This window comes from Microtus ochrogaster, chromosome 18, assembly GCF_000317375.1.
Source record: "Microtus ochrogaster isolate Prairie Vole_2 chromosome 18, MicOch1.0, whole genome shotgun sequence".
Lineage (NCBI taxonomy): Eukaryota > Metazoa > Chordata > Mammalia > Rodentia > Cricetidae > Microtus > Microtus ochrogaster.
In genome coordinates this window covers 4,857,366-4,884,970 of record NC_022020.1, presented here as the reverse complement: position 1 = coordinate 4,884,970, position 27,605 = coordinate 4,857,366, and the positions used below count along the sequence as shown (strand labels likewise).

Below are 27,605 nucleotides of genomic sequence, written 5' to 3'. Positions count from 1 at the left end.
GAAGGAAGGAAGGAAGGAAGGAAGGAAGGAAGGAAGGAAGGAAGGAAAAAGTAGGAGGGCCTGTTTGTTCATCCCAGCCGCCCAGCTAGCTTAGCCCCGAAATAACCACACAGAAACTATATTAATCACTGCTTGGCCCATTAGCTCTAGTTTCTTATTGGCTAATTCTTACATCTTAATTTAGCCCACTTCTATTAATCTATGTATCGCCACATGGCAGTGGTTTACCAGGTAAAATTCCCAGCATCTGTCTCTGGCAGATCCATGGCATCTCTCCCTGACTGTGCCTCCTTTCTCCCAGCATGCCATTTAGTTTTCCCCATCTACCTAAGTTCTGCCCTATCAACAGGCCCAAAGAAATTTCTTTATTAACCAATGAAAGCAACACAGACAGAAAGACCTCCTACACCAAGAAAGAAACAAAAAGCTAATGAACACAAAGGCCAAAACATGTCGCTTCCTTAGCCTTACACACAACCTGTGTGTCCAAACGCTGGGGAATGAGCCGGACACAGGGGTCAGTGCAATTTTTACAAGTACTGTGTATAATGCTCATGCATGCAGCATCGCTGGCAATGCAGTTATTGAAGTAATAATGGCAACAGTGATGTAAACTGCAACAGTCACTCACCAAGAAGTCAGAGCCCAAAACACCATTGCCAAGATCTTGCAGACTGTTCCAGGGGAAAAATGACACAACAAAGCTCAGAGACACTGAACCAATGGGGTATTCTTTATGCTCTCTGGTGTTTAGGTTTTGGGGTTGATTGTTTTAGGTCTGGGGATTTGTTTTTAGGGTTGATTGTTTGGGGTCTGGGGATTTGTTTTCATTTAGTGTAGTTTGGGTTTTTTGAAGCAGAATCTCATATAGATCATATTAGCTTCTAACTTGAGGTTGATCCTCCTGTCTCAACCTCCCAAATGCCTGGATTACAAGCCAAGCCTGCCCCAGCAGAGCCAGCATGGTGCCTTTAAGTGGGGATGGAAAGATACATGCTTCAAATTAAAAGGAGGGACATGGAGCCAGACTGTAGACTTTGTGAGTCACCCCCTTGCTTGTTCCTCAGAAGGCTCATTTGTAAACAGGGGATCGTAGCCTAGTTCATTTAGTCTGAGACAAACTGGTTTCTGGGCAGCACTTGGTACAGGAATCAGCACATAAGTTGCAGAGGCAGTTCACTTGGTAAGATGCTGGCTATAGCTGGGCAGTGGTGGTGCACACCTTTAATCCCAGCACTCAGGAGGCAGAGACAGGTGGATTTCTGTGATTTAGAAGCCAGCCTGGTCTTCAAGAGCTAGTTCCAGGATAGCTTCCAAAGCTACAGAGAAATCCTGTCTCGAAAAACACAAAAAGATGCTGGTTATGCAAGCAAGAGAATCTGAGTTCAGGTCCCATAAAAGCTCAGGTGTATGTGTTTGAACCCAGCATGAATGAGGCAGAGGCAGGAAGATCCCAGAGGCTTACTGGCTGGTAAATTTCAGGTTCCATGAGAGGCTCTGCCTCTAAATTAGGTGGTTTTATAAAGACATTCCCTAACAATAAAAGAAATTGTCTAAAGTTGCTCTGCAGACTCCACAGGTGTACAGCAGCCATTGTGCTCCGCCCCACACACACATTTTCTCCACACACAGAAAGTAACCCTCACTTCAAAAGTGCCACATGAATTTACTATTTCCTCAGGCTGGTCTTAGAATGTTAAAAAGAATTCACAAAAATATAGTTAAATATGCTGGGGATGCATGTCAGCAGGCAAAGTGCACAGCTCCTGTGTTTGATCCGGAAAGCAGCAAGTTGGATTTGGTGGCGCAAACCTGCTAATCCCAGCATTCAGGAGACAGAGGCAGAAGCATCCGCTCAAGGCCAGCCTCTGCTACGTAGGCAATTTCCAACAATGAAAATGTGTCAAAAATAATTCTATTTCTACAGCTATACATAAGTGCATAAAGTGCAGTACTCTGTGTAGAAAATGAGATCCAGCAAGCGTTATCTGAGCAGAATTGTTTTGTCAGTCTAATAAAGGAACAGCAGTCACAAAAATATGGACCAAGCTTGTAGTCAGAGGTGGGGAGACAGAGGAAACTCTGTAATAGCTAAGGAGGCACCAAAGGGAAACAATGAAGAATTGTTTCTAAGAAATGAAAAACTCACTAAGACACTAAAGAGATGAGCCAAGCCAAGCAAAGCTGTTTTTTCCTACTCTGCAGACCCAGCAGCTGCCAGACTTTCCATTTTCCGGTCTGGGTCCATATGGATGTGTGAATTTTCTGTGAGTACCAGCGGCCAGTCTACCAACCCATAAGATCCATTCTTCCAGGACGCCAAAGACCGAAGCCCTGGGTGGGGAGGAAGGACAGTCTAACAATGGTCCAGTTCCAGCAGCTTCCCTGTTTGGAGGAACCACAGACAGGGCTACAGGCCCACTACTGCCTCAGCTATTCTGGCAGTGGAACAGTGGGACACAAATGCAGATGGAAACAGCTCATTCTAAAGCTGTAAGATGCCCGGATCTTAAGAGAGATGGCCATTAATAACAGAAATGGAAGGATTTCTGTTAAGCTAACAGTTTCTTTAATTGCTATAGTTTAGCCATTTTTGCAATATTACTTTAAGAAAATAAAAGCCAAACCAATTAAAAATCTCTTCCAAATTAAAGACATCAGCCCTGTGACCACTGAGAAGATTCATCAGGTCACTGTGACACTGTGCTCTAGGGGTCATCAACCAAGATCCATTTATTCTGAGTCCCTATGAACTTGTCTTCCAAAAGCTTGTGCTGCTGGACCAACCAGAACATTACATCCTATTGCGTGGCCCACAGTGTCTAGTGGCTTCTTATACCTGATTATAACCACCCAGGGGTCACAAAGTTGCCTGCTCACAGGTCAGTTGCTGAACAATCCCCTGCACAATCCATCCAGAAGCCTCAAGCAGTTAAGAGTTGTAGGTGCCAAACTTTGACTGCCAGACTGTTTGAGAGATTTGAGTTGGGTCTGGTGTTACAGGCTTCTAACCTCAGCCTCTTGGTGGCAGGATTGCAAGTTCAGCAACACCCCTACACACACCGCTTCCGGGGCAACTTAGTGACGTACTTTGAGATTATGTGGCACTTTGCAGAAGTGAGGCTAAGAAGTGTCCTGACCTGGAGCCCCAGAGTGCATTCATTCTCAAGGAACTCCAGGGCTGGCTACGAGTCTGTCTAAGGACCCAGTTTTTAAGCAGTGGTCCTAAGCAGGAGGCTCACAATCTCAGGCAAGGCCATCTGCCGACCTAAATAGAAGTGCTAACTCACTATTGTGGGCCAAGGTGCACGACAGCTCCCACAGCTCCCATAGGACAATTCTTTGAAATAAAGGCCTCACAGCAGGTCACAAACAACACATGCTCTTCATTTTATGTGACAAGTCACAGACACACAGCAGCAAAACTAAGGAAAGGAAGAAATTCACTGTGAAGAGCGCAAAACAATACCCTTTTTATTTCTTTAAAACTCTGGTGAAATAGGTTTCCATGACATCCCATTAAAAAAAACAATGTAAACCAACCTGTGGGTTAGTCACACGGTACAGACTTCAAGAGTGCTTATAGATGCATAGAATATTTACAAATGCTATTCTTTAGGTAGTAAAGGTTTGTTGCAATCTCCAGCACTTTTTCCTCGGTAAAAGAAAGGGGGTTGTGTTGGTATTGTTGTATAAAAATCCATAAATGGAGAAAAGGCAATTTTCCTGAGAGAAGATTTGTTCTTGAAACCTTTTTTTGGTTGGTGTTTTTTAAAAACAATTGGGAATACAGAAATGGGCTGTTGGTGTAAGAAGCATGTCTAAGTTAACTTTTTTTTAAATTATTTTAAGTACCATTAAGTTAAAATGTTTACATTCATTATAAAAATGCTGTTAAATCTTAAGCAAATGATTTAACACTGATTGCTGCAACGCAAATTGCACTTAAAAATTATTGTGTACATGGAAGAAAAATATCTTGTTTGCTACCCTGTTTACAAATTCCAAGTGACCTCAGATCAGCCACATGACAGTGAACGCTGAGAAACGTCAGTCAGCATTTGTCCGTTATAATTCGGTCTCGTCGCGGTCCCAGGACCGCACTCCATCTCCAGGATGTACCAAATGGCTTCAATGCTCCTCTCCACAAATGCTTGTGAAATGTGCATGCCCATGAGCTATGAAGAAATTCTGGGATAACCAAGGTTGATCACAAGAAGCACGTGATTTGGGGCTATACGCATATAACATTTTTTTTTAATCTCTCAATCTTCCTTAGCACGCAAAGCCCCCATCATTGTTGCAGTTTCTGCCACAGGCGTGGGGCAGACCCAGAGGCGGGCTGGCTGGAGGTGGCCCGGGCTGATGGGAGCAGGCCACTTGCCTGCTGTGCTGGCCCCTCTTGCAGGAGCCATCTCTTCTTACTTCAGCAAGCTTCTTGGAAATATATCTCTTTCAAAACAAAGGCACAGAAATCATGCATCAAAGGAATGTTAATGTCTGCATTTTTACTGCCATCTGGACTGCCGCACAAATTCAGACAAGTGGCGTGAGGTTCTCAGAGCCCCCTTGCCTCTTGTCAGCTCCAGCTCAGGCCAGAGCCAGAGCACACCAAGAATCCTGCCGTACGGAGGGTGTGACTTCAGCGGGGGAGGACAGGTTGACGCCTATGTAGAGACCGTCTTGACCTGCGTACTTGAGGTCACTGTTCTCAGAGCTGGTACCTTCTCCCACTGCAGACATCACCTGGGCACCTGCCTGATAGAAGACAAGAACAGGGAGGAGAGGCAGTTAGTAAAGCATCGCTCATTAGCTGGCCCAATCCTCCTGCCTCAGCATCTGGAAACAAATGGCATGGTTGCCACAACTAAGGCCAGAGTTGCCCCGGAGACCAACTCAGGAGGAATAAAGCCAGGTTTGCTCTTCCTTGTCCAAAGCAAGGGTATCCACTGCACTGAGCACTGCCAGCCAGTGCCAGTGACCTGATCTGACAACACAGAAGATCCATGCTGTTACCTACAGTGACCACCTGGCAAGATGCAGGTGACAGGGGAAGGGAGCCTGACAGACTCCAATTTGTCAAAGCCACGGATGAAAACGAGCCACACTGGAGAGCTAAGAAGCCACCTTGTGGATCTAGGTCAGATGCCGCCAAGGCATCGACATTCACATCACAAAATGCTGTGGCATCAAACCCAGATAACTGGAATCCACTTAGACTACATCTTGAGGGAACAGCCACCTTTGACAGAGTTTCTCAAAACTCCAGCCACACCACGAACTCTCTAGACACACCTTTTCTCTCCCCAAATCTCAGGCACCCTAAGCTCTTCCAAGCTCAGGGCTCTATCTATCCCTGTTTGAAACACATGATTCCTTAAAACTTTTCAAATATTTTTGGAAATACCACGCCTTAAATTCCTCAAGCAGCCACACTGACGTTCTGACCAGTTCTCAGTGACCTGTGACAGGTGTAGCTGTGTTGAATGGGCATGTGCAGAGCTGTGAGGCCCGGACACAGCGCGGTCCAGAGAAATCCTTTCCACAGCAGGATCCACATTGTTCTCTAGCCCACATATACCAGCCTGGAGCTAGTCCAGTCATGTGACCTGCCCCTCCACACCCAAACTTTCCAACAGACAGACCAAACCCACTGTCCACATCTCCATCTTTCTCTTTCCCAGCAAAACTCCAGGTGGACAAATAAATATGCAGCGAGAAGTTGGTCTGGAAACTGAGGCAGGAGGACAGAGCTCAAGACCTGGAGCCAGGCATGGCAGTGGATGTCTGTAACCCCAGCACCCATGAGACAGAAGGAGGGAGATTACTGTGAGTCCGAGGCAAGCCAGGGTAGCATGTCCTAGGTCAGCCCAGACTATAAAATAAGACCCAGAGAAAGGGGAGGAGGGGGGAGACACAATGATGCAGTTACTTCAAGGCTAATCTTGACAACTTAGCAATATCCAAAATCAAATGTAAATGTGAACAAGAAAAGGATGAAAAATAGGGAAGGAGGGAGGCAAGGAGGGAGGCAGGGACAAAAGACATTTTGCAATGTGTACATAGATGCTCTGGAAGCCTTTAACATAGATACACATGCATCAAGAAGATGGGGGGGGTGAGAAGCAAAATTCAAAGTTGTTGAGATGTCAAATTTTTGTTTTATTTTTATTTTGTGCTGTTTGTTTTGTTTTGTTGTTGTCAGCTGTGTAGCCCTGGCTGTCTTTTGTAGACCAGGCTGACCTCCAACTCACAGAGATCTGTCTGCCTCTGCCTCTGCCTCCCAAGTGTTGGGATTAAAGGCATATACCACCATGCCCAGCTTGAAATACCCAGAATACAGATTCTTGTGAAATTGTTGAAATAACTGCAATAATGCTGTCAAACAACTGCATGTTGCAGAGAGCATAACACTTGTCAGGCTGGGAAGTAACTTCAGACCTTAATTCCAGAAACTCCAAAAACGTTACAACCAAATCCAGGGCAGATCCACATTTAAGTCCCTGAATGATACAAAACTGAGACCCGATAAAAGAATCTATTGTGTTAGAAAGGCTCCACGATGGTAGATGACAGAGAGAGATTTCTGTCACACCCAGCTTTGCGCCAGTCCACTTATTCCAAAAGCAGCGAATCTGCAGATTTCTGACCGTGTTTGGGTCTTGTGCAGCAAGTGTTATATTCTGAGTGTGCATGAATTGCTGGGACAAAGCTCAGTGCACTCCACAAAGAGCGTCATTAGCAAGGCTCCTGTTGGGGCTTGGGCTAGGAGCATCCAGGAGTCAGGACTTCAGACAAGCCAGCAAGCAGCTCACCCGCCTGCCCTAGTTGACAGCTTAAAACACGTGGTAGGATGAGAGCCAAAGGCTGCTGCGTTAGGACCTACGTTAGCCTGCCTGGTCAAAGTTCTGGGTGGGACAGCTAGAGGGTGCAGTCACCTCCTGCCATCTCCTCCATATACTGTTCCCCTGGCTCAGACATGGCTCAGGAGGTCATGTCTGTAATCACAAGGTGCCTTACTATGTGAGCATTTCACAGGGCGAGCTGTGCTCTTTATATGCAGTATTCATTTATTGATGTGTGTATGTGCACATGTATGCAAACGCACGTGCTCACCACAGTATCTGTATAGAGGTCAGGGAGCAGTTTACACGAGTCAGTCTCCTCCACCACCCTGGGCTTCTCCTCGCTCAGCCATATCGCCCACCCACCGCTGTTAGGAGTGAGACAAGGATCTTCCAAAGAACGGGGTCTGCACCAGATCAGAAGCCTGCTGAAATGGGAGATGTGGCTGGAGGGCAAACAAGAAGGCTGATATCAAATGCCCTGTGCCTGTTTCCATTTATAAAATAGATATTTGGGGTTAGAGAGATGGCTCTGTGGTTGAGAACACCAGCTGCCCTTCCAGAGGACCCAGGGTTCAAGTCACAGCACCCGCAACGCAGATCACAACTATCTGTAACTCCAGTTCCAAGGGATTCAACACTCTCACACAGATAACACACACGAGCAAAACACCAACACATATAAAAGACAGACAGATGATAGACAGATAGACAGATAGATAGATAGATAGATAGATAGATAGATAGATAGATAGATAGATAGATAGATAGAAACAGACAGATAGACAGGGCAGTTAGTGCAGGCCCATCTTAGAGTTCGAGGCCAGCCTGGTCTACGGAGTGAGTGTCAGGCCAGCCAGAATGAACATTGCTTTTGTTCCCAGACAGTGATTGCTGTAGTCAGGGATAGAACTGAAGAGACAATAAACGGGGGAGAGCATTGTAACAATAACTTAATAACAGAACTTTCTGTGTATGTAGCCTTTACTCTAGTTGGGTACCTACTATAGAGACTTTATAAACAGTTGTGTAAACCAATAACAACAGTAACAGGTGCATTTAGATATTCATTTTATTTTATGTCATTTTGGTTTTCCCAGACAGGGTTTCTCTGTGTAGCACTGACTGTCATGGAACTCACTTTGTAGACAAGGCTGCCTCGACAAAAAGAGTGGGAATAAAAGCCAAGGGTCAGGCTATGCATTTTTCTGCCCGCCCACCCGCCTGCCCGCCCGCCTGCCCGCCTGCCTGCCTGCCCGCCTGTCCGCCTGCCTGCCCGCCTGCCTGCCTGTATGTCTGAGAAAGGGTCTTACTCCGCAGTCGTGACTGACCTGTAATTCACTGTTCGGATCAGGCTGATCTCAGATTTACAGAGCTCCATCTGCCCCTGTATCTGCCTCTCAAATGCTATGCATTTTGATTTTAGTGACAGCTCTTCACAAAGAGAAATACAAGACACTCAATAGCCACTTAAAATGACCCTTTGCTCCTGGCATTTTTGAAAATAAGTCGTGTTTTAAAAGAAACTCTTTTGAGCTGGGCACAGCTCTTAGGAGGCTGAGGCTGAAGGGTACTGTGGGGTGGACACCAGTTAAGGTTGCCTAGTGGAGTCCAGACAGCCTGAGTTACAGATGAGATCCTTTCTCAGAGGAGGAGGGAGGGAGGGGGAAGAGAGAGAGTCAAGTGTGTTGCCTCTAAGGCCAGCAGAGGAAGGCTCAGGCTCTCCATGCACTAAAATCCACACATGCAACATGCAAACGCACATGCACACACACACTGAATGCATCCCCAGCTCCAGAAAAAAAATGGCCTTTAGTGTTATTCTCACATCTGAACAATGATTCCAAGTTTCTGAGTAGTAACTATCTTTTATATGGATATTAGGTATAGAGACAAGACCACAGTGCTAGAAAGGACCAAACCCCCAAATGCAGGATGTATGCACCTGAGAAACAAAAGCCCTGGGGGAAGCAAAAGCAACAGCTGGGTCTCTTGGAAAACACAAGAGAACTTTGTGCCCAATTCTTCATAACTTTTTAATATGAGTGTGCATGAGTGTGAGTGTATGTATGTGAGAGAAAGAGAGATAGACAAGGAGAGATTAGGGGTGCACATGTACCACTCCATGTATGTGTGCAGATAATTTCATGGAATCATTTTTTTCTCTTTCTCCTTCCAACTTTATATGCTTTCTAGGACTAGAACTCAGGACACCAGGCTTATACTACAAGTATCTGTAGCCTCTAAGCCATCGTGCCAGCCCTAAGAAATTATATTTAAACATGAAAAACAACACAAGAAGTCTAGGCGTGCTCCAGCGCTATATTCTTGGGTGATGCTGGCAGCCTGGACTTCCTCTGTCAGTGGGCAATGACATCTTTATGGCACTACGAAAGGCTAGTAAACATGCCTGTCCCGTCTGTGGCCCACGATGCTACATTTTGGTTTCGACAAAAGGCAATTAACATTGGTATCCAAGGCCACTGAGAAGTTTATGCCCTGCTGAACTCAGAAATTTCACTTCCGAAAGTGTATTACAAGGAAATAATTCAAAAGAAAGCAAAGGTGTTATAAAGGAAGGCTTTCATTACTGGGGTACTCAAAATAGATGCAGTCCTGGGAATAGTCTAATATGGGATTGTCTGGAAAAGCTGGGTCATCTGCTCCATGAACTATTATGCAATTGTTAAAAATAATAAGATCATGTAGCAAGCTGGAAAAAATCCCGCCGCAATGGTGAGTCAGAAACAGCAGGACATGGCTTCTATGTCCCCCTGGGCATACTAAGCTCAAGTGTGACAAGGAAACCTGGATGGAGCAGGGCACAGCTGAGTGGACTGACCAGCTGCTGCTCTCTCCGAGTATGTTCCTTTAACTGCTGTACTGGAGCAAAGGAGAACAAAAGCAGAGGCAGACGTTGAAGGCCCAGGTAGTAGAATAAGAGCACTAAATAAATGAAGAGTGAATGGGAGTGAGGACACTAACACGGGAGGGCCAAAGGGGTCCAGGGCATCCCCAAAACCATCTCCATGCCTGGGAGGAGCACCTGCGCGCTGGTTAGAATATTCCCACAGCTGCATTTAATTGCAGAAAGAGTCACTAACTCTCCTGCAGAAACCTAGTTCTTCACTGTTCATCTTAAATCCTTTCCCCTCATAAGTCTTATTCATGGACCGTCTGAGGAGAAAAAGATCAGAAAGCATTAATGGTAACTTTGGAACCAGTGTGAGCACAGTGACCAGGTATGGGACATGCCAGGGATCGCCACATTCTGGAAATGGAGGCAAAGGACAGAGACTGTGAGGCCAGCATGGACTCTATAGTAAGACCCAGTCTCTCTCTCTGTCATAGGCATGGTATCCCACACCTATAATTGCTGTACTCAAGAAGCTGAGGCAAAGATCAGCCTGGGTCTCAAGAAATGAGGAAAAGGAGAGCTGGGCACAGTGGTGAACCTCTGCAATCCCAGCACTCCGGAGGTGGGCAGAGGACAGGGGCTCGAGGCCATCCTCCTCAACTACATACTGGATTGGAGGCTAATCTGGGTTATGAGACACTGTCTCACAAAAAAAAAATTCAGAACAAAAACAAAAAGTAACAACAACAATTATCTGGTAAGAAATTTAGTGGTGACATATGCTTTTAGTCCCAGCCCGAGAGGCCAACCTGGTTAGGTCCATTGTTACAGGCCATTGAGACCCAACATCATAACAAACGAATCAAAGAATTTCCATGAGTTAACATTTTCCCATATCTAATTAAGCCCTTTGAAGGACTTTATCAATGGTGGGTCTCTCCGTATAGCAGAAGGCTCTTTCTGGACCCAAAACAAATGTTCCTGAGGGGAAGCAGAGAAGAGCAGTTAGGATACCCAGAGCCTAACCATCCTTTCTCCCTTCCGCAGCAGACAGCAGCTCAAACCAGGCAGAAGTCGTGTGTCCGTGTCCCCCCCACCACACGTCTCTCCCAGATCAAAGTGCAATGAGGGTGGGGTAGAAATCTGTTCTGTGTTTCCATTCACTGCTTATCTGTCCTCCACCCTCCCACAGACAACTGAAAATGGAGGCACTTCCTGCTGAAAGAACCTGTTATCAGCGCCAGACTCAGCCTGGCTTAGCACAGCACGCAGGCCAGGGTAGGTGGGAGACAACAGCTCTGCCAGGCCGGAAAATGCCCCTGGAAAGAAGTGCTTCCAGGGATAAGGGAGTGTGGAAATGTCCATTTGCTGTGAGACAGGCACAGTTCACCTCGCCCTGTTGCTTCCTTTGAAAATGAACTCTGTCTCTGGACACCACTGGAAATGTTAGTAAAGACTTCAGATGGGACGCACTCAGGCAGTCAGGTGCTCAGGGCACTAACACTAGTCCCTCCTGCTCCTGCCTTGCCCCTTCCACTGACAGAGAACCGGGGAGAGCCTCCATGGGAACACAACAGAGAAAAGAGACTGCCGAGCAAGCCGATGACCTACACTCATGCTATAAACTCCTGGGAAAGGAGAAAAAAGCTCCTGAAAGCTGTCCGCTCCAGGGGTGGAGGAGGAGAGATTGGGAGAGCTTCCCAAGCAGGCAAGAAACTCCGAGTTCAGCCCCTCTACCGCATAACCTAGCTGGGAATGGTGGTGCTGCCTGTAATCCTAGCACCGGGAATAGTAAAGGTCAGAGGGATGAGGCCAGCACCAGTGGACCACAAGTTCCCTGTGTCAGACCAGCAGCACAGAGGGCTCAGCTGGAGGGCCGCCACTCTCTGCTTGTGCCTAGGCAAGTTGTAGGGCATGTGGGCATGCTCGGAATGAATCTCTGATGGGGATCACTCTAACTTCAAGACCTTGATCTGCCTCCCTGTGCAGCTGAGTGAGTGTGGCCCCCCTGTGAGGGGAATCCAGTCTCTCCCCAACCCTCACAAAGCTGTGGAATCCAACTCCCTTCTGCAAATCAAAAACCCAAAAACTACCTTGTGCATCCCAGGGAAGGGAAATCCTTGCTTGGAAACCTTCACCTCCTCTTGAAAGCAAGGATGATTTTGTTTCAGATGGAGGGAAAACGGGACAAAACTCAGAAGTCAATAAGTTTCCAAGGCGCGGTGTTAAAGGTACAGGAACACATACCCCATGAGGATATCTGAGAACTGCCCCTCACAAGATAGTTCTCGAATTCTCCCCTCCCAAGGAGCTAGTCACCTTTGCTGCTGCCCTGACTGGGTGCTGCAAATTCCATCCTGGAATTTCACTGCTTGCCCTGGGGTCCAGGTTGTAGCATCCTTGCTGTGGCCCACGACCCTTTTCTAGAGAGGAAACAGTTCTGTAGCCACAATCCATCCAGGGCAAAGGAGAACGTGCTGTCTTATGTGTCCTTCCCACTCTAAACAGGGTCATGAAGTGGGGAGGGAGCCGTGTAGGACTGCGCTGATAGGCAAGTGGACGCTGCCTCGGTCCATCCCTTCACTTGAAATCAGTCTGGAAACATTCTTGTGAAATCAGAAAGGGTCATTCTATTTCAGTCATCAAATGAAGCTGTCCAGGACCCTGAGGCAAACATTTTAAACCCTGTGAGTCATCATCATCATGGGCTCTTCAGGATCTGGGTGAGGATCCTAAACTCTGGCCTTCAGTGAGAAAACAAATGTGAGATCAGAAGACCAGACATATGGCCACTGTGCCAGGAACTAAGGAAGCACACACTGTAAAAAAACGCTGTCAAAGAAATACGGCTACTTCATATAATGCAGGAACCCTCCATTTTTACATTTTCCTTCTAGAAAGTAAAGATTTATTTCCAGTGTCTTGGGGGTGGGGCCCCATGAAAATGCTCTACTATCAACATTCAAGCGTCTACTAAGTGTTTCTATTCTTCGTGGGCTTCAAAGCAATCTGTGGCACTTATGCGACATAGTGCTCCCCGGACCAGATGGGAGGAAATGCTCTTGCCTTGTAGGAGGACAAGACTATAGTCTGGGCGATCTGCAGCTATCTCTTGGCTACCTGAACCTACTTCCTCCCAGCAGCTAATTCATGAACCCTAAAATAAATTTCAGATCATATTCAGGCTTCACTACAAATCAAGCACTAAATTTAATTACAGCATTGGTGTTTGATATAATAAAATACAGCTTGTAACACTCGTGAAAACTCCCGTAACTATGGAGAAAGCTGGCCATGCTGATATATCAGACGGGCAGCAGGCCGCAGAGTTGATCTCCCAGAAACACCAGATACTGTCTTGGAATTCTGTTTATCACATGACGTGCCTGTGGTGGCAGATTCTTGTCATGGCTGCCTCGGTCCTTAGGAGGTGGAGTTCCTGGCCAGCCTCAGCTACACAGCAAGTCTGAGGCCAGCCTGGGCTATATAAGGTTCTGTTACAAACAGACTCACAAATTGAGTACTGGGCAATTCTAAAATCAGATATGACGGTGGCTGAATTCCAAGTCTCTAAGCCTGACAGCGCCTATCTGTAAGGCCCCTAGAAAGTGTTGGTATTTCAGAGAAAACAGGAACCCCGTGCACCAGCGGGGCTGCCAGACTGCATCTAATCCAGCCCCACTACAGGTAACCCTAAACACAACAGGGCCACCAGACTGCATCTAATCCAGCCCCGCTACAGGTAACCCTAAACACAACAGGGCCACCGGACTGCATCTAATCCAGCCCCACTACAGGTAACCCTAAACACGAGCAGGGCCACTAGACTGTGTCTAATTTAAACCCATTAAGTCTTCATTTTGCTGGTAACCCTTTTGGCAGACACCCATGAAATACATAATAAATTACTTTGATTCCAGTAAAGGAATTCATTTTCTTCAAAGATTCATTTAGCAATAACATCTCAGACCACCCTAAGTCAGATTTCTTGTGTTTAGCCTTGTTTTCCCGTAACATTAGTTCATGTTTTCTGCCAATTTTGTTTATTTTTATGGAGGCAGGGATTTAAAAAAAACAGGTGAAGAATCTTTAATTTGGATTAAAATCTTTCATTTTAATCATCAATCACCAAATTAAAGATTAAATTATCAAATTAAAGATTAAAGAGTCTTTAATTTGAAAAGTCAAATAACAACTGCCTGTACTTGTGCTCTACCTAAGTCTGGTTTAGAGCTGAGTAGCAAGGGTCAGTTATTAAGTGAGCTCAGTTGGTGGTAACTTGGGTGGGTACACTCACAACAGGCTCTGGAAGTGCTAGCATTAGACCTGTTTTCTAATGTACATTCAAGGCCACGGATAAGGACATAGTGGATGTTCTTATTGCTGCACGTGTGCGTGTGCGTGTGTGTGTTTAGTGCGCGCACACACATACATACACATGTGCGCTAAGTTTAGAAAATGAAAGTCCGATTATTGAACTTTCTGTGAAAGCCTGTGTGTTTGGATAGGATTATAGAAAGTTACTAGAAAGGCTTAGGGCAGAGAGGGGGGGGGGTGCCTGGTACTTAGGGAATGTGAAGATAAAAGCTAACAAAATATTTATGCTCACGGTTTGTAGCGTGTGGCAAGTGAGATATTAATAACTGAGTTGATTGGCCAACTCCCTGGGAGAGGAAAGAGCCTGACTCAGGAGACGGGAGATGTTGGTTCCAGTCCCTGCCTCAGCACCAGCTTGGTCTGTGACCTCATGCAGTCAGCATCCCGCTTTATAAATGAGGCCACGACAGTGCCCAAGCCCAGGGCTCATGACCTGGGAGAGGTTAACAATTTTTTGACTCTTTTTTCGTTCTTTATACAAGAGTGTTTGGGAGTATAAACGCTGAAACTAAAAATGGGCACTTACCTACTGGAAAACGTCTGATTAATGATTTCATAAAACTGAGGAGGTCTGGCTCAGGGCTCAGGGGGAAAGACACTTGTTACCAACCCTGAGGAGCTGACTCTTCAATCTATGGCTTCTGCACGGCGGGTGCGGGGATTCTCACAAATTGTCCTTGACCCCCACATACCTGCAAGCCGTGGTCACGTGCACATGCTCATGCATATTGCCGTAAGAATCCGAAACAATAATTATTATTAAGGGCAATCTGCTGTTTGATAACAATTTTACTTTTACAAATAACAAAATAATTTCTACCTTATATCTTCCTGTTATACTCTGCTATAAATTCTTATTGTCTATGTATAGTGTTGGATTAAATTTAGATTAAGAGGGTGTGTTCATTGGTAAAGTCCTTGCTTAACATTTACAGTCTTGGGTTCAATCTCGAATACAGAACAAAAGCAGCAGCAAAGGTTCTGGATGCATGCGTGCAGTCGTAGCACTGCAGAGGGAGAGCCGACTCAAACAAGAGCGCTTGCTGCTATGTCATGAGAACCAGAGTTATAATCCCAGAACCACATTAGAACCCAACACCTGTAACTCCAGGCCCATGCACACCTATGTATCCACACACAAGCAGACAGCTGACATGTTATAACATCGTAGACCACACATGCACACCTATGCATACACAAGCAGACATGTCTTCACATTAATAACCTTTTTAGATAGCACGTGTACACCTATGTGTCCACAGAAGCAGGCACGTCTGTACATGTAATAACATTCTAGAGAAATGGCTCATTGATTAAAAGCACATACTGACTTCTCTTGCAGAAGAGCTGAGTTTGGTTGCCAGGACCTAAATTGTGCTGCTCACAAATATTTGATGCTTTCTTCTGGCTTCCATGGATACTTGCAGTCACATGCGTGCTCACACATACACCCAGCAAAGACCAAACACATACTCCCAATTCCAGGGGAGGCAGAGGAAGATGGGGCTCTGTGAGTTTAGGATCATATTAGTCTCCAAAGCAAGTTTCCGGTCATCCAGGGTCACCTAAGCTGGACTTAGCTGTACACAGGCACTCACATGGTCACTATTTCCCCCATATATTTTAATGGAAAGATATTTGATTCTTAAATTACTCATTAAGACCAATCAAATGTAAGAGAACATTATTTCCTTGGTCTGAATATTTTGAAGAAATCAATGTTGTATTCTGGTACAGGCCAGACCTGGTCCCAAGTCAAATTCGTGACCATTACACTTGCCACATTGTCTTGGACTTCTTCCTTGCCTTTGTGCCCCACTCAGATGGAAACTAAACTCTTCCCCTTACATCCGCTAACTTGTAACTGAGAAAACAGCTGATAAACTATAAGGCTGGAGAAACGGCTGCTTTTGCGGAGGACGCAGGTTTTATTCAACACACAGATGGTGGTGCACAAACACCCACAACTCCAGTTCCAGGGGAGCTCCTGGATACCAGGCACACGAGTGGTAAACAGACGTACATTCAGGCAAACCACCCACGTGCAAAATAAAGAATAATAATAAACAGCTTTACTTCCCAATGAAGCAGCAGAGATCCAAGCTGAGAAAGGTGGTTCACGTCTGTAATCCACACCAGGGGGGCTGAGGTAGAATTCCCGTGACTTTCAGACCAGCACGTACACACACACATACATACATACATACATACATACATACATACATACATACATACATACATACACACACGCAGACATGCAGGCAGGCAGGCAGAGCACTCTGGATGGATAGGAGTCGTGTGACTTTTCCACTGTCTAGTTCAGTTCCCAGCTCCCAGCACCCACATCAGTTAGCTCAGCAGCACCTGCAGCTCCAGAGGATGACGCCCTCTTCTGGCCTCCATCAGCATTACATGTGTGGTACACTTACAACCACACACACACATAGACACAACAATTAAAAACACATGTATAGCAGGCCTAGCATTGTAGTCCAGGTTATAATGTAACTACTTGCCGGGCATCCTCTAAGCCGAGTCGGGTCCCCAACACCAAGGGGGATGAGAGGATGGGAAAAGTGGGAAAAATGATACTTTTCTGGCCCAGGGCCAGCAAAAAATAAGTCACACTGTTTGTACAGGCTAAGGTTAGTTTGTGCCCTACAATAACATCTTGGTAAACCAAAATAATTCCAACACAGCAGAGAAAAATCTTCTAATGAAAATATAACTTCACATGGTAATCCCAGCACTCAGGAGGCAGAGGCAGGCGGATCTCTGAGTCCAAGGACAGCCTAGTCTATAGAGTAGAGTAAGTTCCAGGATGACTAGTGCTAAATGGAGAAACCCTGTCTTGAAAAACAAAAGAAAAGAAAACCACTTCTCAGCTAAGAAGTGAATCACTAAGGAATATGTTTCCTGATTTCACGACAGGCTGCAAATGTCATACAGAACTTTCATACCCGTCAGGAGGAGGAGTTCAAGACCAGTGTCAGAAGAGTTTTTAGGTCAGCCTGGACTACATGAGGCCATGTCACAAGAACAGTCAGGGGCTACAGAGATGGTTCAGCAGTTAAGAGCACTTGTTGCTCTTCCAGTAGACCTGGGATTCAATTCCCAGAACCCACATGGTGACTCAGAGCCATCTATAACTCCAGTTGAAGGGGATCCAAAACCCTCTTCAATTTTTTAAGGCACCAAGCATGCACACACACACACACACACACACACACACACACACACACACAGGCAAAATATTCAGACACATAAAATAAATCTTTTCTCAAATGCCCACGGAAAGAACCTCAAGTAGAGTAACATACACTCTCTTCTGAAGGGTTTAAAGCTTATTCTGGTCCATCTTAAAAGGTGCCTGTGTCCCTAAGTCACTGCTGCTGATGAAAAACATGTACACAGCTCAGGGGTGTCTACAGCAGGGAAGAGGGGCCAGTGAGGCACAGAGCAGCCCAGGAGTACCAGAGAGAGAGCAGCTTGGACACCTGTGAATACCCCAGAACTGATCCAAGAGGGGAGACCACCATGACTCAAACAGTGTTGAATGAGATTCAGGCTCTTCCGCCTCTTTGTGTGTATCACCAACAAGAAGCACAAACAAGGAAACCTGTACCCCAACACACCCAACATGCCAGTCCTCCCGTCAAGCCTGAGGTTTAGAAATTACAAAGTGTTGGTTCCAGCGGAGAAGGAGAAGAAGCAGCACAGCAGGCAAGAGCGGCTGCTGGCGTTGTTTACTTCAGTTACAGATTCTCCCAACCGAATATAGGAGTCTAACGTATAGACACAGAAAACAACACACCTCTCATGAAGCCAGAGTTAGCAAAAGTTCATAACTCACAAATAAGCATTGTTTGAGCCCTTCTTACTGTTCACTTGAGGGGGATCTGAAATATTTTTAAAAATCTACTTTGAGGAGGGGAGGAGGCAAAAATCCTTAATTAAATAAATAAATTTAAAAAAAAAATCTACTTTGAGCTTTTTTCCCCCTTCAAAAAACCTGATTCGTACTCCTGATGTCACGCCAAATCCAAACAATCTACCTTTGGTGCCATGATTGCTTTTTTAATTTATTGGGAGGATTGCTTGCATGTGAATGCCATTTCATTCATGTGGATATCAGGACAACTGTTGGAGGTTCTGTCTTCCCATCACTACCTGCATCCCTGGGACTGAACTCAAATTCAGCCTAGACTATAAGCACCTTTACTGAATAGCCAATCTCACCAGCTCTCCATTCCTGCAAATACCATACCCAACTAGGGTAGGGGATACATGAACAAAACTCTCAAAGAACTATTTTTTTTTAATAAGAAAAATAATCCTAGCTAACTAGTGAGGCATAGTGGCTATAATCCCAGCACTGGGAAGATACAAGTAGACATCAGCAGGAGTTCAGGTCATCACTGTCTACAGAGGATGACCTATGTGAAAGATGGCTCAGAACCCAGGGGCACTGACTGCTGTTCTGGAGGACCCAGGATTCCCTACAGCCTCATGGTGGAACACAGCAGTCCACAACTCCATTGCTCTTCTGCCTCCTCAGGACTCCTTGGGCACCAGGCACACACATGCACAGCAAGCACACACATACAAGTCAAACACACAGCCATATGCAAAATAAAATCTGCCCAATCCATAAAGCCTTTCCAGCTCTGCAAGCACAGCTGACTGCTCCCTCCTTTGGCCCCTCTACTACTTTGCTTGTCATGGCACTTTCAAATCTGACCACAGAGAAGACCATGTATGTGGATACCTGCCACACACCACCACCTCCACGTTAACATACAATCCCAGGTGTGGGACCTTTTCCTCTCCTGTACCTCCCATACAGCAATACTTCCCAACAACGTCCAGCAAAGCAGAAGGCAACTAGAAACTTACCAATGACAGAGTGCAGTGTTACAGGTTTAATGATGCCTGTAATATTATAGTTTCAATATACTCAAGTCTTTAAGCAATTACTGATAATATTTTTAGGCACGCAAAATACATTCATTGCTCACACATTAACTCTCTCTATAACCCAAGCAGGCCTTAACCTGGATATTCCGTCTCAAAGTTCTGAGATTACAGATATGGTTCACTCACTTTAGGCAGATGAATGTCATAAGCACACACACACATGCACGCACGCACACAGTATTTTCCAGCGTTAGCATTTTAAGTCAGAGGGAGAAAAGACTACACTGAAACTGAACATGTTAACATTTTACCCCAGCCGAGTGGTGGCGGCGCACACCTTTAATCCCAGCACTCAGGAGGCAGACAGAAGCAGGCTACAGCTAAACCCCCGTCTCGAAAAACCAAGAGAGAGAAAGAGAGAACTCGTCAACAACTGGAATTTTGTTCTTTGTTTTTGTTTTGTGTTGTTTTGTTTTGGGGGTTTGTTGTTGTTGTTGTTTGGGTTTTTAAAAGCAAGATTTCTCCGTGTAGTTCTAGATGTCCAAGAACTCACTCTGTAGATGAGGCTGGCCTCGAACTCAGAGATACACCAGATGCAAGGTGTGCACTCCTACACCTAGCCACAACAAATTGTTAAGATATGTCCTTGCTATGTACCCCCAGGAGACCAGGAACTCTCTGTAGATTAGAGCTGCCTTGAATTCAGAGGTCAGCATCAATGCTGAGATTAAAGGCAAGTACCACCATGTCCAGCAAATTTTAGTATTTTAGTATTCCATGGAGAATAAATGTCAAATTCTGTTGTAAATTTGGGTCAATTAAATGTTTTCTCCAGGTGGTAGTGGTACATGCCTTTATAATCCCAACACTTGTGAGGCAGAGGCAAGTGGATTTCCATGAGTTCGAAGCCAGCCTAGTCTACATGAGCTAGTTCCAGGACAGGCCCCAAAGTAATACAGAGAAACTGTCTTGAAAAACAAAAAAAAAAAAAAAAATGTTTTTCAATAAACCTACAAATAAAAAAATGTAGCCATAGTAAGACAGACTGTTGTCATGAAAATTAATCATAGTATATTTGGTAGCAAATGCAAGGAAGAAACTGTGCTTCTTCATCAATGCCAGACTGCATACTAGGGAGTCTCCAATGCCAGTAGGAGAACACTGCCTCCCTTCTTCCTGCAGTCCAGGCACCCCACACCAGTACAGCATACAGCTTCCCACAAGAGAAACTGAGTCATGAAGTGACCAGGTTATGACTGAATGACTCACCAAAAGTCTCTTATTCTCCCAAAGGGTTCTTTTCTGGTTTTTCGAGGCAAGGTTTCTCTGGAGCTTTGGAGCCTGGCCCGCAACTAACTCTTGTAAACTAGGCTGACCTTGAACTCACAGAGTTCCACCTGCTTCGGCACCACCATTGCCCAATTGACAAAGGGCTCATTAAAACATAAATCAGAAAGTGAACCAACAAAATGAACCATTGGAGCATGGCAGAAGATAGATCTGGTCTAGTCAGGAATGGTGGCACTCAGGAGGCTCTCCTGGGATATGTGTAGAGTTCAGGGCCAGCCTTGCAACTTAGTAAGATTCCAAAATTTAAGCACATTTTAAAGACCAGACATGGTGATCCACACCTTTAATTCCAGCACTTGGAAAGTAGAGGCAGGTGGATCTTGGCTTGTATAAGGCCATCCCACTCTGCAGAAGGAGTTCCAGGACAGCCAGGGCTACACAATGAGGCCCTGCCTCAGTAAAAAATAAAAATTTGTAAAAACTAGCTACTAACTACATTTTAAAAGAGTTGGGGACATTAAGTGTATAACACTTGCCTAGCATCCACAACGGTACCAAAAAATAGTACAACGTGTAAAGGATGGGCAGTAAGACGGCCAGCTGGAAAACCAGCTAGTGTGATCCCAAGAATCCACAGTGGAGAGAACTGACTTCCCAAAGTTGTGCTCTGCTGACGGTGGCCTATGCACACACACAACAGAAATACACACTAACGACTGAGAGGAAGGACTCCTTCCCACACCCAGTGCCGCTGGGAAAGGATCTGGGATCTGGCTCATGCTTACAGCAGTAGACAAGACAGTCTCACTGTCCCTTGAGTCCCTTGGTCCCAGGATTCTTTGCCCAAGAGAACCCAGGAACCTGGTGCTCGTGTAAATTGTCCACAGGCAAGAAGTCAGCTAGAAATGCCACCAGTTTTGCCACCACTGGTTTCCTAAAGGGAGCCGGAGGAGAAGATGGGGTGGGTGGAGGTGCTGCAGCCCGGGGCAGTGTTTGACTTCCTGGTAGCTCATAGGCACTAAAGAAAGGCAGATGGGTCCTTTCCACCTCTCAGCACAGTGACTGTGGCTCCAGCTCCCCCATCTATGGAGATGGCACCTGAGATCGCCCTCCATTTCAGTCCAGTTGTTTCATCACCCCTACTGCCAGCACACAGCGAATCTTACTACTCAAATGACCACAGGCAGCAATGGAAAGTCAATGGGGTCACCTACTCTTTGGAGATTTGGACCCTAAGCCAGTGAAGACATCGTATGTAACGCCAAACATCCTTATACAGGAATCTCACCTTTTATACATTCAACTAAAGTATTTCATAGACTGGAGGTAACCGCTCACCAGCAGATACTGGCCCAGAAGGGGAAGACACATTTCTGTCAGCACAGCTCACTGCCAGTTGCTCACACCTGACTCCCAGCACCCTCTACAGGGCTGTCACATGACAACTCACTCTGCACAGAGGTTCAGCGCAGCCAGAGAAGGAACTGGAAAGTGCTGAGGAACCAAGAGGCCAGAACGAGCCCTCCTCACAGTCAAGTCAGGAGCAACTTATGGGGACAGCTATGGTGGGGTTGCCATGCAAAAAAAAAAAAAAAAAAGCCTGCTCATCTAGAGGGCAGCTTGGTACTCTCCCAAGGATTCGGGAGTGAGGAAGCAAGGCCACCAGGGGCAGATGGTAGGTGGCGCCAAGCAGCTCCCCCACACGGAGGTTTCGGGGCTCAAAGCTTGCAAGTCTACAGCCTTGTAAAAGGCCTCTCCAGAACCCCCATTACAAACCCTTGCTGCTCAGCCTCCTGGTCTCTAGTCCATGCTGATCTCTCCCTGAAGGGCCCAAGGCACTAACAGCAAGCCTAGAACCAGCTCACAGTTCCTGGGATTCTCACCCAGACACATTAGGCTCCTTTTCCAGTTTCTTGTTCTTTCCAACAGATTGGATTTATTAAGAGCAATTTAGAATTTTTACATCACAGAAGCACAAGAACAAACCTGACTCCATTTACAATAGCACCATTCCCCAGGCAAACGCAGAAGCTTCCACATTAACATTGAGACTGGACACTGTCTTCACAGTAGCCTGTGGTTGACTGAGACAAGACACAGACAGGGGCCCCAAACCTGGCTGCTCCTTTATACCCCCGAAAAACCAAAGCATCATTTTGCCTCATTTAGCTACAGGATTGGGGTAGTAAGAGGAGCGGAAATAATCTTAACCTGTCATTTCCCAAAAAAATAACACAATCTAATTAATTACCACTTCAGATGTTTGGAGTTGCATACAACACTCCAATTTAATTTATACAGGAGCCAGAGATAGTTCCGCAGAAAAAGGTGCCTGCTGAGAGCCTGGCTACCTGAATTCTACCCTCTAACCCACATGAAAAAGAACAAACAGACTCCACTGTCTTCTGATTTCCACTTGTGTATGGTGGCATGCATACATCTGGACACATGAATATTCTACGCATATTATCAGGCATACATGCAATACTAGAGACACACATAAAGGCATGCATTCACACGCACAGGCATGTGCACACATTACCGTTCATACTGACAAGGGTTCAAAATAGATTTTAACCTAACATTTGCAATAAAGAGAACCTGCTAGAAGGCTGAGCAGCACTGGTGCCTGCCTATGGACCACTTTGAGGAAGCTTGGTTCTGTGCCACACAGGTCTGAGAGCCAACCTCAAATATAAACAGTGTAAAAGCTCCCTCATCTCAATGTCAGCAGCACATTCATTCAGCAGACATTTCCAGGGATGCATCAAGTGCCACTGACAACTTTTCTAATCTCTGACCATCTCATAGAAAAGTGGTCATTTAAATCTGTTTTCATTAAAGGAATTTGGTCCACAGAAATGATATGGAGTACTGTCTTAAATATGTTAATTTGGGCTTGAGACAGAAAGCTTGTTTGCTGTCCCTAAGCCCTCCAGGGCAGCACTTTCAGTTTGGCCTCCAGCTATTGTATGGAAACAAATTCCTAGGCCCCACACCCAGAAATTTTGACTAAAAAAACTCCAGGGTGTGGCTTAGAAATCTGTAGTATTTTGAAGTACCCTAAACAACCCAGGGCCAAATTAAATACAGCCAATAGTTACTAGCTAAACAAGATCCTAGTCTAGTCTAGGGAAGAATCTTGGCTGTGCACAACTGTAAGGTCCCGCCTTAGGGCTGGGGGTGTATCTCAACTGCGAAGGCAATCACCTAGTGTATCTTGCCTGGGGGCGGGGGGGGGCGGGAACTTTGGTGGAACTCAGGCTGGGGGAGGCCAGAGAGACATTAAAGTGGGGAAATGCTCTAGATAAAACCAAGTTCTCACCACAGTGAGAGAACCCAGCAAGCATCATGTCATGGTGCTGATAACCCTTCAGAATCGGTGACCACTGGGAGGTGGCAAGGACTCCCTGGATGAGGGCACAGGTTACAGGAAGGACAGTGGGAACAATAGCCATGACCTTTGCTTTGTGCAGATCTGAGAAAGCAAAACTGGAGCCAATAGACAGATGTCCCTGTAGATTTTTCTAATTCACATTCGGAATACATAGTGACTCTGGCTGGGGGAAGAGGGAGGACGGAAGGAAAGAGGGAGGAAGGGAGGAAGAAAGAAAGTATAGCTGGACGGTGGAGGTACACACCTTAAATCCCAGCACTCAGGAGGTAAAGGCAAGTAGATCTATGAGTTCGAGGCCAACCTGGTCTACAAAGAGTTCCAGGAAGGGGGGGGGGGCTGTCTCAAACACAAAGCTGTGGGAGTGGGGAGGTAAATACAATCAATCTGAATCTTTTGTAAAGTTTGCCATTTTGTTGACATTTAAATATAATTTCCTCTAAAAACTATTCTTAGGTAGCAATTCACTAAACTGTTGGTTCAGATTATTATACTGCTGATAAGATAAAATTTAAAACAATTTGAGACAGAGCTGTCTTCTCAGGCAGCCGGAGCGGCTCACACTCACCCCTGAGGCAGTCGGTTGTGCTGAAGGAGAAGTGGTTTTGGTGCAGTCATCTGAATTAGAAGAGGAAGAAGTTGGAGTCATAGGGACAGAGTTACTGCTGTTACCTGCAAGAGACGAGCTGTGAGTACATCTACCTCTGCTGTCTAAGTTGGAAAACACTTTCCAGATAAAATGGAATTTTATTACACTCACCAGAGCAAGCTTTGGACTTATTTATGTTTTTAGGTTTCCGTTTCCTGGTTTGAATTCCTTCTTTTTTCATAGCAAGTGGTCGAGGCACCTGAAAAATGTCCACAGAAATACCTAAGCATCACACTGAAGGAAACAGACGAGATATGATTTCGGTACTCAAAGCCTTTCCTCGAAAGTGGGTTCCATGTCCAGTCCCGCCGGACGTGAGCCGTCCATTTCTCAGTGCTGCGAACTCAGGTACGCTAAGAAAGCACACGGAGCCACATTATCCAGCTTTAAATGAATTAAAGACTGTGGTGTAAATTTCATCCGAACTAGATATGTAGATATTAATTAATACATATAAATATTATATCTATTCTAAATGCATAGAGATTTACCCTTTTCCTCCAAAATAAAGATTCTTTCAGGGGAAAATAATGTAGTTTACCATGGACAATTTAATCTTTTCAACCTTATGGTTATTATCTGAAAAAACATTTTAATTTTAGAGACAATTATTTATTGTATGAATATTTACTTTTAATATCTTTTAAATAAAGAGATCAAATACCTTCTCCCTAAAACACAGGTTATTGCCTTTGTAAGACTGAACCATTATTAGCCAGACTGCTGGCTGATGTGGGGGACACCGGCATTCAGAAGGCTAAGGCAGGGGATGCAGCGCCCTGGGCTTTGAGTTTGAGATCAGCCTAGGCTATAGAATGAGACCTTGTCTCAAAAACAAGGCAAAAATTGAGATTTATAAAAACCTCTACAGTCCTTTAATGAAGTATAGACTCTAACTGAAGATATCAAAGATAACTTCTTCAGACAAAAGTCTCTGTCAAATTTCTTAAAGCTGAAGGTCTACATTGATCATTATTTTGTTGTCAATTTTACATTTCTGTTTTTTCTTCTGGATATGAGGCTTGTCTGTGTAGCCCTGGCTGCCTGGGTTGAAGGCATGCGTTACCACACCTGGCTCATGCTGACATTTCTAAAATCGGGATGTTTTCACCAAAAATGTCAGTGTCAGATTAGTTGTGTTATCTCTTGGCCCTCGGTGGCTGAAATAAGTAGTTCACGCGGCAGCTGTGGATTCAGTGCGGTGCACACACAATGAGCTCAGTTTTTCACTTTCAGATCTTTTTAACCCCTTTTTAATTTGCTCATAAACAGAGCACACGGCATACCCCATGGAGCTTCATGTAGAGTCCGCAGGCATTGCACACGGGCTCGCCTTCGGCGTTTCTGCGCCACAAGGTGGTGGTTGTGGTGTGACAGTTGGCACAGGACAGTCCGAGCCGCCGTGATGAGGGCTAGAAAACAGCATGGAAGACACTAAGCAGAGAAATACGATTTTGCATATTTTAATGCTCCTATCTTAAATAAAAAACAAAAATCATATTTCCAGTTAGTTATACATGAAATGTCCCTTCAGAACAAAATCTGAAGTGTAATGAGGCAGACATTTCTGGACCAGAAATCTTGAGGTCTGCATAGTGTGCTTGATTCCACAGGTGAGTCTCTCTCCCCTCGCCTGCTACCAAGAGTTGTCAGATAATCTTGACACAACCGGACGTTGTCCACGCAAAGTTAGCCCGGCATCACACGGGTTCCCATGGTGGCTGCTCCTCCAAGAATTCAGATTTCCACGTACTATTGCTGACAAATTAGATTTCCTGAAAATTGCCCCAAACAGAGCTAAATTCTAGAACACACCAAAAAATACAACCCCCTGCAGCCTGCTCGGTTGTCACAATATGAGATGTGAGTCACAAAACACAATCACAACCACCAGTGTGCTCAATGGCGTTGGGCGTCTAAGAACTGGTGATAGCTACACCTATTTTCCAGGCACATGTAGAGAAAAATCAACCAGAAACCATAAAAAGATGAGTGAGAACCAGGCCGGTGGCAGAGCACAGCTTTAATCCCAGCACCGGGGAAGCAGAGGCAGTCTCTGAGTTGTAGGCCAGCCTGGGCTACACAGAGAAACCCTGTCTAGAAAAAAAAAGTAGAAAGAAAGAAAAAATAGGAACAATAGAAAAAAAGAAGAGCGAGAAAGAAAAGCTGAGGATCTTTACCTGTAACTGTCGTTCTGGTGCCTGAATTGTGTCTGTTTCACAAGGGTCAAGCACATCTGACAGCATTCTTTTAATATTAACCCTCTCGTTTCATATAAATAGTTAACTGGTATCGCCAGGGCCCCCCCCCCCGGCTAATGCTACCCTTTATGGCCCTAACATTCTTGAAGAAATATATTTCCTCCATACCTTACATAAGCTTGTGGAAGGGATGAAAACAATGGAACCCTCTCTCAGAAAGACAAAATATGATTTTTTAGATTACCCAGTATAAATTGTTTAAAATTATGAAGAACAGGTTTACCAATACCACATCTTATACATAATTAATATATATTAGTATATATATGCTCATCTATATTAAGCAAAAATGTGGAAATCAAAGCAAATTTTAGGTGATAGAACTCCAAAGGTTCCCAGGTTCAGTTCATTTTAGAAAAATAACAATCCATTTTATAAAGAATAAAGATGTTGGGTATGCATTGGATATTCATGGGTCAGAGAATCGAGATTCCAAGTTTTTTTAAGATAAATAAAATTGATAAAACGGGATTTTGCATCTATAGCTCATACCTATTCTATAAAATCAGAGGCACTTTCATGAACCCCTACAACATTCCTCAGAACTCGGAGCTACTAATTCTCAGAATTGAGAATACTTGGCTGATTATTCCAAAATAGAAAATACACTCTGTAAGAACAGGTTTTGTCTTTAGTAGAATTACTCTGAGTTGGTAATTATCTATTACATATTTATTGAATGAATTAATGATTGAGTGTGTGAATTAATAAGTAAATTAGACTAACTCTAATAAGTTACATTCTATATAATTTATGAATAGTAATAAAGTCATGCATTTCTTATCAATTATTACTCTAGGTATATATCACATGGTGATATATGCAAAGAGTTTGTACATAGTATATGCACAAATATACACAAAAATAACTGTATTCCTACCTTAGCCTTCCATACAAAAATTATCAGTTTTTCAAGGTATTTATTTCTTTGGGTAATGCTTTTATAGTTCTGACTTAAATGGGATATGTTAAGGTGTGTTTATAAAGAAATACTCTTTTCTATGTAATCATTAAA

At 44.8% G+C, this 27,605-nt stretch overlaps 1 protein-coding gene across 1 annotated transcript in view; it reads right to left on the bottom strand.

Moving 5' to 3' along the window:
• Positions 1-3,445: 3,445 nt before the first annotated feature.
• Positions 3,446-27,605, bottom strand: part of Gata6 (GATA binding protein 6) — a 32,800-nt gene continuing 8,640 nt past the window's right edge. The window contains exons 4-7 of the mRNA XM_013349365.1: positions 25,616-25,741; positions 24,441-24,528; positions 24,249-24,352; positions 3,446-4,758 (exon numbers count right to left, since the gene is read on the bottom strand). Coding sequence (XP_013204819.1) covers positions 4,591-4,758; positions 24,249-24,352; positions 24,441-24,528; positions 25,616-25,741 — 486 coding nt within the window. The 3' untranslated portion in view covers positions 3,446-4,590. The remainder of the gene's footprint in view (positions 4,759-24,248; positions 24,353-24,440; positions 24,529-25,615; positions 25,742-27,605) is intronic.